The sequence below is a fragment of the Stegodyphus dumicola genome, chromosome 9 (genome assembly GCF_044657685.1).
Source record: "Stegodyphus dumicola isolate Sdum_Otavi_A_Nest chromosome 9, ASM4465768v1".
In the NCBI taxonomy this organism is placed as follows: Eukaryota; Metazoa; Arthropoda; class Arachnida; order Araneae; family Eresidae; genus Stegodyphus; species Stegodyphus dumicola.
In genome coordinates this window covers 156,214,787-156,227,358 of record NC_140776.1, presented here as the reverse complement: position 1 = coordinate 156,227,358, position 12,572 = coordinate 156,214,787, and the positions used below count along the sequence as shown (strand labels likewise).

Here is a 12,572-nt window from a genome sequence, read left to right as displayed (position 1 = left end):
AAACAACAAAAATCAGCGTTATATTTACAAAATTTTCACAGGACTAGTTTCGATGGTTTTACCGAACCATCATCTTCAGCTGCAAAACCGCAAATGAACAAGAGAGGAAATAATGATTAGATAAGATAAGAAAGCCTGGACAGGAATAAGCAAGTGGCGCCATCTGTTGGCGAAACCAGAACTAAAACATAAAAACATCTTTTTCATTCAAACATTTCAAAAAACATCTTCCATTGGAGAACTGGATTTTCTAGAGGCATTTCACATTCATAAAAATCTTTCTGTTCTAGTTAACGATCCTAATTCCAATCCAAATTTGCCTTCGGCTTTTAGAGAAATTATGTTTTAGTTCTGGTTTCGCCAACAGATGGCGCCACTTGCTTATTCTTGTCCAGGCTTTCTTATCTTATCTAATCATTATTTCCTCTCTTGTTCATTTGCGGTTTTGCAGCTGAAGATGATGGTTCGGTAAAACCATCGAAACTAGTCCTGTGAAAATTTTGTAAATATAACGCTGATTTTGGTTGTTTGACTTCTGAATTAGTGTTTGAGTTTAGTTCAATTTACATCATCAGTGTTTTGTAAAAGTCATATGACATGTTTTAACACAGGGAAAATACTACATTAACCATTAAAGGGCTATCGCTAATTTATGAATTACCTTTTATATATTTATATATATGTTCGGCGCTGCCAATTGGAATAAAAAAGAAAGGTGCACAACTAGATGCTATAGCAGTCCCCACATACAAAATTTCAACTATCCACGGACAGTCATTTTCTAGTTATACGAGATATATATGTTACGGTGAAACACCGAAATCTGGAGAATGTCGACTTTCACCGGTGAATGTCAACATTCACCTAGTCGCTTGGTGTATGTCCGAAATATTTTCAAAATACTCTTATTTCTGACTTACACTGGTCAATGTCGACATTCGCTATGTACTAATGGTGAATGTTGAACATATAAGAATATTATATTTCCTTCTCCGTAATTCATTCGCGTAAAAAACGCACTTGAGACTCAGAATAAGAACTTAAGAATATAAGAACTTAAAACACACAGTACATTCAAAATGAGAAAGGAAAATAATAGAAGTTATAAACTTACCAAATTATGTGATTCAAATCTTATTTATTGCAACAACTTAAACTATTATGACACTTTGAATTGCACAAGAGGCCCTTGCTTTTACAACTGCTTTTATTTGTCGAACACTTCCTTTTGGAATGGCAGCGTGTACATATACTCCTCTCTTTTCGACCTACACCAGAGCATATCTGTGATTGTCGACATACACCGGTGAGGGTCCGAATGTACAAGAATGTAAAGAAATATTCGATCTTTCACCGACGTATTTGGTGAATGTTGACATTCTCCGGTGAAAGTTGACATTCTCCAATTTCGGTGTTTCACGGTAACATATACATTGCTTACATACATACGCGCGTACGTACAGACGTGTCACGAAATAAAATCCGTTTTGAATTGATTGTAAATCCATTTTTGCAATAAACAGTATTTTATTCTGTCCGTACGTGTGGATGTCTTGCAAAAACGTCGTCCGAATGTATTCAGGAACGATCAAAATAGATATTTCTGTTGAAATATGATACCCGAAAATTTTCACGATTGCAATTTTTCCTTTATTTGGTACAAGGAAGTAATAACATTGTTTATTTTATTTTTTATGAAATAAATATATATCTGAGTTACATTTCAAGGCGTTTGATTCAGCCTCAAAAACGTATGGCAGATACTGTACAAAAACAAAATAGTTCATTAAAGTCAGACACATTTAAATATCAGGATAAGCGCATAATTCTATAAGCAGACTGAACTCAAATCTCAAAAATTAACTCAAATAGTGGCATTAAGTTCAGATGCTTTAGACCTGTTAAGTTCAGCTTTTATAATACACAGTGAAATGAAGGAAACAAATCACCTTACCTCGATCGGAACTGAATCAATAAAGATAGAGAGAAACCAGTTGAGAGTGACGGTGCTGAGTTCAATATCTAATGCAGCTAGATGTGCTGATATTTTGGGAAGCTTGCTCTTGAGCAGTTCTTTCAGCAACTCCTGATCAGCCTGAGCACCGATTAAATTGTGGTCAAAGTAACTTGAATTGAAGTACCTTTCTACTATAGCAACCAAACACCTGAAATTATTTTTATACCAGTTACCTTTAAATTAAATAATAATGATTGACATTAAGTATTTTCTGATTTTATTAATTGTTGCCAAAAGAGGAATGAAAGTTAAAAATTTATTCAAACTGTTGGTTATAGAGTAAATTTTAAAATAATCAGTATCTCTTTAATGTGTTGTAATTACGTAAAAGAAGAAATTGCTTAAAAATTTCAAGGAAGTAAAATTAACTTCTTCAATTAAGGTTATCATTTACATAAATGGTTGAAAGACAGTACAAGTGGAAATCACTGTTAGCTTTTAAGATTCTTTACCCAGCTGTTTACAAGAAAAAATTATATAGTACAGTACTATATTAAAAAAACTGGTACTACTGAGCATATGGAAAATAGACTGTAATGTTATTTGTCCATTTGACAAAATTTGCATCTACCAGTATGTATTTAAAAGGTGTAGAAGTTTGTAAAGCTGTGTCATCCTTAGAAATGAGATTTTTTAAGATTTAAGCAATTAAATCGCGATCTAATAGTTTGAACTGGCAAGCTACGCTAGTGTTTTAGAGATACTATAGCGTTAAGTACTATGGCGTTTTAGAGTACTATGGTGTTAGAGTAAAGTTTTTCACAAGTGACCATTTTAATAGCGTATAGTGAACAAAATCCAACTTTCAACAATAACGTTTTTAAGGGATTAGAATACTGTCTCTAATAACATTAAAATTCAATGCTGGAGTTTGAGCAAAGATCAACAAGAGGACTATGGAGCATTCCTTTCATTAGGTGAGGGTTAGAAGCCTGGACCCAACTAGACTAGCCTTGAATGGTAGACGGATGCACAACACAGACATATGCAAGTTTTCTGGATTCGACAGTTTGGACTACATAGGCTGTCTGGAAACTTGATGTCTAGAAATAAGATTACCTGCTTTGGTCAGTTTTGGGTAGACTGAAAGATCTAGACATGGAGAAAATCGAGTGAACCCACGAAATCCTATATAGCAACAGGAGAATGCCTTTATAATGGTAGGGGTTTTGCAGCTGGAATTCAGTAGTACCTCTGGTAAGTCAACAAACATTTCTGACAAGAGAAAATATGTGCGCATCCATTTTGATGAATTACATACGTTCTTGCCATGCATTCATTCTGATAGGTTTGGCTTCTACTAGCAAACCTAAAGATGCCAAGTGATGATTAGAGAAACATATATATGAGCCTGAAGCCTTATCACAACCATCCAAGTCTCAATATGTCAAAGCAAAATTATAGATTGCTATACATGAAGTATGCGTTCATGGCCAACACAACATTAATGAAGTTCTGTGTCATCTCGTATTTCTACAGATTTGCCCTTCTGTGAGCAGTCAATTAAATACTAGACTTGCGTACAAGATTTTCTGGATTGTTATTATCTTTCATCATTGCAACTTCCTACAACAGTTATAAAGAATAGTGAATAAGGGGAAAATAATTTTATTCTTCATGTACTATAAGTGTGTTCCAAATAATTATTTTTTGGATAATAAGTTGCACGAAGCTCTTCTCTGCTAGCTGGGAATTAAATCGTGTTCATTAATTTGTTATTTAGTTGTTTAATTCTTACGACATGCCTGAATAAGGCTGCTGTGTTTGTCTAGAGCTGCTTGAAGTGGAAGCTCATGATAAATGAACTCTTGAAACAATAATGTTCTCCGTCATTCCTTTTCTTGAAAAGATATTATTCCATGATAGAGATGTTATTTTCACAGAAAAAGCGGGGAAATGGTCATGATCCGTTAACAACCAGTTAGCATAATATGGGTTTGAGTTATGCCGTGCATTATGGATCTCGCGAAGCATTTGGGAAAGTCTTTTGCCTTATACGCCTATTAATATTTCGATATCCTCTCTCTGTCTGCAATTAACTAGACCTAAAATCCATTGTTTCCTTCTTATTCCCCCTCCTCATGGAAATCCAGCTGTGAATGCTATAGAAAAGACTATTACTACGCATTCAGTTAGGCTTTGCAATATTCGACAGATATCTTTGAACGTGGATGACACATGATGTTTGAACGTGCCAAACAGGAAGGACGCAAAGCTGCTCTCATTGATGTCAATTGTGGGCAGTACGGATATTTGCTATGAATTACTTTATTTGAGACACAATGCTCGATTTCTTGGGCATCTTCTGTTGTCTGCGTAGTGCACAGTAAAATGAATTGTGATCTGTGATGTAATTATGTCGGCGTTTTTCATTAATCTTGTATTCACAGGTGTTGTGTTTGCTCACATCTAGTAAAATTTCGCATCTCAGTCACGATATTACTAATTGAAATGAATCCATTGCTTTGACCTTTCTCACTTGCTTCCGATTATTCTGCGTCTGTTCATAGGCATTCTTTGGCTTTAAACCACGATGTTCTCTCTCTTTGGCAATGAGTCCACAACTAAAACACAGTATCTCTTCATTCGTTCAACCAGAGGTATTATTACGGGAGTTTTAAATCACTTATGTCCTGAATGATGCCGTGCTTCGAAACAACTCCAACGACATTTTATTTCTTTTGACCACCAGAACACTTCATGTAAAGTTGCACCTTTTCTGGGACACACTGTATAAATGATAAAGGATTTTAAAAGGGCGGAAAAATTGTCAATGAACTCATTTTTTTAACATTCTATTTTAAACGATATGTGTATTAAAATTCTAATAAATCCCAAGATTTATATCCTCATATATTAGTATTGTCTATGCAATTGGTTCCTTAGTAAGGTTCCATTATGTTAATTTAACTAGTTATTATGATTTAGCTCTTTACTGTTACTTCTTTTTTTCCGTTTCCCTACCAGAATACAAATTAGTTCGAGAGTATCCAAGGCGAGGTTTCTGGACTGTAAAAAGAAAGCGCGTTTCTGTCTGGCCAGGTTATTAAGTTTCTGCTAGCTAAGACAAGATTCCACTTTCCTTCTTTGCATTGTAGTTGCCGACTTTTATATTGTTACCCCGGTGAGTTTTTTGATCCAGCTTCTTGTTACATCTTTTGTGTAGCCTTTGCTACTTGACTTAGATTTAAATTTGAACGTGCTGTTACTTCAAGTTACATCGCCACAAGTAGTTGATTGATTTGTCAAGCACGAGACGTGCATTTATATTCCAGCCCTGATTTAATAAATAATTTTTTAACCCTTCTTAAGACCCTCTATGTCTGTAGGGAGTTTAGAATTAGTTATGCTACCAAAGAACACCAATCTCTATGCCTTAAGTTCCTAAATGTCTTATACAATCCATAGATTTTTTTCGGTAAGATGATGCAATTTGTGCCTTTCGTATTACTTAATTGTTTACCTAAAACGTTAATTTATTCAAAAAAATCGATTTTTGTTATTTAAATATGATTAAAAATTCAGATCACTTTATAATACAGAAAATGTTAATTCTTATGGATTAGTGTTTTCATGCAAAATACGCTTAATATTGAAACTGGAATAAAAAATACAAGAAACTGCGATTTTGTGGCACAAAATTGCTGTTAGCTGTTAAAATCTTTTACCTCGTGTTTGGCATAAAATTCGATGCTCACCAAAGTAAAAAGACCAGAAACTAACCAGAAGGCGTCCTCTGCGTCAACAAACAGTAACATCATCCCCACAAGGAAATTCATGCCTTGACAGTAGCCCAGCTTTGGATTATGGAGGCAGAAAGCATGCAGAACAGACTGCATTTTCTGGATCTAGGGAAAAATTAATGGATTGATCATCATCACACATTTTTGTAAAGAAAAAAAAGAAAAAAAAAAAGATTTTATTTTGACACACAAGTTTTTTTTTTTTTTTAATATTATCACAATTACATGATTTACATACTTTCCTCACCTTTGCGAAGAAAAATAAAGCTCTATTTTAGGAACAGTATAAAAATTTAATTATATTAGCCAAAAATATTTTTATAAATGGGAATTCGAATTTTGTAACAATACAAACATGTTTTTCTAGTGCAAAAAGTACCCTTTACAAATCTTCGTAAAATTATATTCATAGCTGTCTTTAGTGAAATTTGTACACGTCCCCCGAAAACTTTAATCAATGATTTATTGAGAAAGTTTGATTGGTGAGATTCTGTTTTTTTTTTTTTTTTTTTTTTTGGCCATTATGAAGGTGAAAAAAAATTTTCGCGTTGAATGTTTCCCTTTTCTTACAGGAGCTGTATAAAAATTTAAGTTTCTTACATTAGCGAAGCGTGTGATGCGATAAAAATTGTCACAATTTGAAATGCTGCCTTGATTCGTCACTTAAATATGAATGTCACTTAAATATGAAATCTGAATTATTGTTCATGACCTACCGTTTAAGGATATAGAAATATGTAACATTTTTTAAAACCACTTATATATGCAGATTAGAAGTGAGATAAGAAATATTTTTACCTACTTTTAAAGCAATGCAATAAATAGTCACATAACAATATTTAATACATAACAATATTTAAATAAGTCGATAACAATATTTAATACAGGTATATCAAAAAGAGTCATCCGATTAAAAAAATCATACCTACTCAGCTTTCAATCCGTTTTGATCGAATGGTGTATAGGTGGAGAGAGAATAATTTGGAGTTTAATGCAGTTGGCGACAGGGAGAACTAACACTCTACACTCTTCCTTCGTCTAGCCACTTCAATGTGTGTCTAGATGGCGACTGGGAAACAAGAAATCGTTTTGTGCTGTACGTTTGGCAAAGTGTGAGTCCATAACAACTCTTCAACGCGATTTTCGTCGTCCTGCTGCTCAACAACCTACAACTCAGAGCACTAAGCGATGGTATAAACATTCCAAGACGTGGATAAAAAGAAATCACCTGGCCGTCCCCACATGTCAGACGAAAATGTGGAGCTCATCCAACAGAATTTCGCCTGTAATCCTCAGAAATCCACTCACCGTGCCAGTAGGGAACTTGGAATCCCTTTAGCTTCTGTCTGGAGTGCTTTGCGGTGACGTTTGTTCCTCAAACCATACAGGATTCAATAGCTGCATGCTCTTCATACAGGTTACAAGGAAAGATGTGTGGAGTTTTGAGAATGTGTCATAAGATGACAATTTTTTAATACGTTTCGCGTTTAGGGACTGGGGAACTTTTCATCTAAGTGGCAGGGCCAATCGACACAATGTTAGAATATGGGGTCTGGAGCAGGCACATCGAATTGTACAGCATGAGAGAGAGTCGCCAAAAGTTAATGTTTTTTACGCTATTTCTCTGAAAAAGGTAAATGATATTTTTTTTCAAAGAGGTCGCTGTTAAGGGAATCACATATCTTAATATAGTATTTGAAAACTAGTTTTTCCCTAGAAAAGATTGAGATGATTGCATTTCCCAGCTAGACGGGCACCACTATACTGCAGATTGGGCGTTCAACCATTTTTAAACAATCGCATTTCTAAACGATGGCCGTTTCGGACCTGACGATTTAGTTAAACATCACTGGCCTCCATAAATCGCCGGACATCTCACTGTGAGATTTCTTCTTGTGGGGGTTTATAAAACATTACGTTTCTGTGACTCCACTTCCAGCTCCAGCTACATTACGAACTTAACATTCGCAAAACAACAACCGTGGAAGCTGTGGATACAGATACACTCGCAAAAACCTAGGACGAATTTAAGTATCGTAGAGACATATGGTGTTTCCGAAGATGGATATATTGAGCATCTTTATAATTTCGTTTGTAAATGTACTTTATGATTGATAAAAATTAATTTAAAGTTGAAATTAAACTGGAAAAGTTTCTATGTTCAATATTGTCCACAATATACGTATTTCTTGTCAGAGGATTCTTTATTCTTTTTGAAGCATCCTGTATTATACACGTGATTTGTGTTGCTCCTTTGCCTGCTACCAAATGCAGTAAACTCTTTTTAAGGTTGGAAAGTTAATAAAAACATATTTAAACGCGGTTTGAAATGGAAGCTTGGTTAAAAGTTGCTTTTTCTAGTAACATATTTATCTTGCAAGTCAAGATTAAATTTAAAGACGAATCAAAGTAAATATGGAATTGATTTTCATCTTTGGATGTTAAATAGCATTCTTTTCGTTTTTTATTAGAATCATAAAAGGTGAGATTATCTAATTAAGAAATACATTAATGATAATAAAGGTAAATAATTTGTTATTTTGTCTTCCACGAATTTAAAATATGACAGCAAAATTTGTTCATCACCACAAAATTTCATGGAGGTATTCCTGAACAAACTAACTGACTTAAATCTCTTTACAATTTACAGAGAATTCGGCCATTTTGGAACAAAGTACAAAATAAAGCGTACTCGTTTAGGCAGTAAATGTGTCCTAATAAAACAGCATTCGTTATCAAATTTATAGCTGATGCCATGAATGTATTCCGCTCATCTAAGAATTTTATCCACATTTGTATTTATCTTATTAAAACATAGCCAATTTGTTTAAGATCTGGATGCTTTACTTTATCTAGACTTAAAAGTAGATTTATATCAATGATATTTTCAAATGCATTGCTTTTATGAAACATTCTGCCACATTTTCATAAATGTTATAACCAGAAACACAAGTTTATAATCTTTAATTAACGAATTAAAGCCAATAGTCACATCTTCCTGTATATTTTAAGAACGGAACGCAACATTTTTCTTAACTTTCGATGTTCAGATGATGCGTGTGAGAGATTTCTAGACTTTAGCAAACGTGTAAAAATTTTGTCACCTTGTTTATTGAAAACAATTCACCTTTCACTTTTCTGCTGTGTTGTACAAACCTACGTTGTTCAAATCCGACGGTACAAAATGTTTAGGGAATATATTTATTCATTGTTATTAGTTTTGGCCAATAAATATATTCATTCTATTTGTATGAAATGGGCATAACACAGAAGAATGAAAGTAATGTCGATTTTCCAATACATTTATTGGATGTTTATCTGTGTTTCAAGATCTGAATACTAGTAAAGTCCTTGCTAATATATCGATTTTTCAATTGTTGCAAATGTAATTGATGTAAATAACACACGAACAACATAGGATGAAGAATTTAATTTTCTCTTTAACATGTCTATATACAACAAAGAAATGGCTTTTCAAAAAACCAAAACCAAAACCCTTTGAACAGGAAACTTGTACCCAGAAAAGTGCCTATAACATGCATTTATTGGATTATTCTTCTGTTACTGTAATTGCTAAAAACGAAGTATGTCGAAAATTATCCATTTATAACTGAAAGCTAGTATAACATTTCAGAATGTAAATATTGATTGTATATTATGTGTTTTAACATAGCGGCACGTCCAAATTTGGAAACATTCAAAATGTTTTCTCCTGATAAAATATTGACCTGAAATTATATTCCGTTTTCGTAATCTAAATTTAAAATGATACGGTGTAAAACTCATTCCAGTTTATTTACTGTTTAATCATACTGTATTTTAAACTTTTTTAAGACACCAGACAAATTTCCTGACCGTGGGCCTCGGGGTGCGTGAAATAGCGTAAGCGTATGCCCTAGACAAGTAGTCAGCTTGTTGCAGGACCCCTTGTGTTTAATCCCCAAGCGAACTTGGTACTCATTTTATCGACCCACTCAATAGATGAAATGCTGAGTTAATCTTGCCCAGCCTGGGCATCATACCTCGAACCTGTATTGCTGCTGGACAACGCGCCAGTCACTGCGCTACCGGACCTTGATCTATAATTATACATACATCAAAATCAACTGTTACTATCCATGAAAAATTATGTAAAGGTAAGCTCTTTTCTTCTGATGGAACTACCTACATAATGGTGCAAAAGATAATTTTTAAAAATAATTATCGAAAATGCGATATCAGGTTTTACAGGAAATGACATTATTTCAGGCAGCGTATTACCCTAATAATATAATGAAGGTGTCTTCGTTATACGATTTGGAGACTTATGGTAGAGCAAACGAAAAATCATGTTCTAAAGTAAGCAAAGATTATTTTATCGAAAATCCACTTGGTGTCGTAAAGAATCATTACCATTTTATATTTTGTAGGATGACAACATAAGTACTGAAGATAAGCTTTATCAACTGTCTAATAAGGGGGTGGACTGCTCGTCTAATAACGGCTTCACGCCCGCGAGGCATTGAATTAATGAAGTGGTCCAAAGCTTTTCGCTTTATAAGAAAGGACTGAAATTGCGTCAGCGGAGGTTATGGCTTAGTATCAACGCTTCTAAGGTTTGCCAAGCGCATTCTATTGAGTTCAAACCCAAGAAATACATCAACGTCTCCAAGCTTTATTGTTTCGTTTTAAACAACCAGTTCACGAGTGGGACTCGATGAGTTACGGCAGTGCCATAACCTGAATCCAGGGGCGTAGCTAGAGGGGGGCAAGGGGGCATCTGTCCCCGGGCGCAGAATCTAAGGGGCGCCAAACTGATGTTACGACATTTTAGAATTAAATGTTTTCCATCCTTGGCAAGCAGTAGGGTTCGCAAAATCTTCAGTTGTCCCTGGGCACTGAAAACCCTAGCTACGACTCTGCCTGAATCAGCGATAGCAATATGAGACAGGACTATAAACTATTACCTATAAATTATGTGATCCCTGTATATTTGTGCGGGAAAACTTAGTTTCTGACGGTCGTAAGAAGCATAAGCGAACTTTGTTGCTAGGCAAACGGACCTTAAGAAGCATAAACGAAATTTTGTTGCTAGACAACAAGACCTTGCTACGTCACAAAAACTGGCTTAAGGATTTTCCCTAAATGTTCCAAATTTTCGACTTTAGGCCAACTCGATATACAAACCAAACAATCACAGAGAAGGAAACACGAACTGATATTCGGTCGATGGTTTCTGTGAGTCAGCTGCAGATTAACAGTTGCGTAACTTTACCTTCCCCGATTGGCTTCGGCTTAAACCTTATTACAGAGGTGTGAACGGACTAGATGGCAACAAAGGTCTTAGGCAACAAAGTTCTTATCTGAACGAAGTCTAAAAGTCCCATTTTGAATAACACATAGCTCAGTAGCATAAACTACTCTCTGTCTAAACAAGCACACTGTCTCCAGCTAAAACGTTACTTTTCTTTGAAATCAGCTAAACTATATTGAGTGATAGTTTGTTTCCAGACCAGAAGCCATCGATTATCCGGGTGTAGGCTAAATTTAAATTGATCCAAGAAGTGAACTTGGCTCTACTTGGCAGGTCTCCAATCTTAAAGATTTTCAGCCCTGCACTTGGCTCTGTTTGGCAGGTTTTTCAATCATAATGCTTTTCAGCCGGGCTTGTTTCAGGCCTGCGATACAAACCTTTCGGCTTGCTCCAACGGATTCTATGATCCATTAACTTCCAATCTTTACCGTCGCTACACGATAATTTCTGGTAAACTGGGTTCAGTTCAATGGCATGGGGTAGGCTAGAGCAGCTTCTTCTGCAACAAGTGGTACAAGAACAACATTGAGAATGAAGCAGCTATATTATATGATTTTTGAATCCGTGTCATTTTTGACGTTATGCTAATTTAACGTCATGTTAATGTTTTATCACGTTATGCTAATGATACTTGCTGATCTTCATTTCGAATTGCTTTCTGTACTTGTCTTTTCATTAGGTAATGATATCGTTTGACAGCTTAAGAATATTTTACTCAAATGGTGTAAATAAAATTGTTTAACAATGATAGGTCTTCGTTTTTGTTGATGCAGCGATAATATTGCATTATACAAATTTTTGCACCGTTTTGTGTTGATAACAAGATAATTTTGTGTAAATACCAAAAATAACAAAAATTTGTAATTTGCTAAGAAAGTTCTCTGAGTTAAAGTTAACAATGAGTTCCTTTTCTTTTTGAAAAATTTTAGATGGGAAAAGAAAAGAAAAATGTGAACATAATCTTATATTTTTATATGAATTAAATTAGTTTCCTGTAATTAAATATTAATATTAGAATATAAAAATTAGATGGCTCACAGTAATTTTCATTCAAATGCTTTGTGAAAATTTTAGAAAACCACAAATTATGTTAATTTTCAATACGTTAATTAATTCATAACTTCTCTATTTTAACGTTAATTATAAGTGGGAAAATGTTTATTTCTAAGATAACAGCATGGGATTATCTTTCAGCTTTTAACATAACATTTTTTGTACACAGATATCCCTTACCAGTGTTTTGTCATAATAGGAAAAAAAAATCTCTCACGAGACTAATTAGTAGGATTGTGGGTAAATTATTATCGGAATTATAAAACCTTATTTTTTTTTTTATAAAAGAGCAATATAATTGCTTTTTTCTTATTTTAGAAAGTGAAGCAATATTTTCTGCTAGTGTTATTTCAAAAATAAATCTATTATTTCCGAATCCATAAACTGATTAAGATTTGATACCTTAAACTGTTCTTAAAGTGAGTAATTGGCAATTTAACGAGATATATGCTACTTTATGAAATAC

At 34.2% G+C, this 12,572-nt stretch overlaps 1 protein-coding gene across 1 annotated transcript in view; it reads right to left on the bottom strand.

Moving 5' to 3' along the window:
- LOC118184628 (uncharacterized) overlaps nt 1-12,572 on the bottom strand; it is an 888,058-nt gene that overhangs the window by 112,533 nt on the left and 762,953 nt on the right. Inside the window, exons 16-17 of the mRNA XM_085824262.1 lie at nt 5,741-5,865; nt 1,955-2,165 (exon numbers count right to left, since the gene is read on the bottom strand). Coding sequence (XP_085680388.1) covers nt 1,955-2,165; nt 5,741-5,865 — 336 coding nt within the window. The remainder of the gene's footprint in view (nt 1-1,954; nt 2,166-5,740; nt 5,866-12,572) is intronic.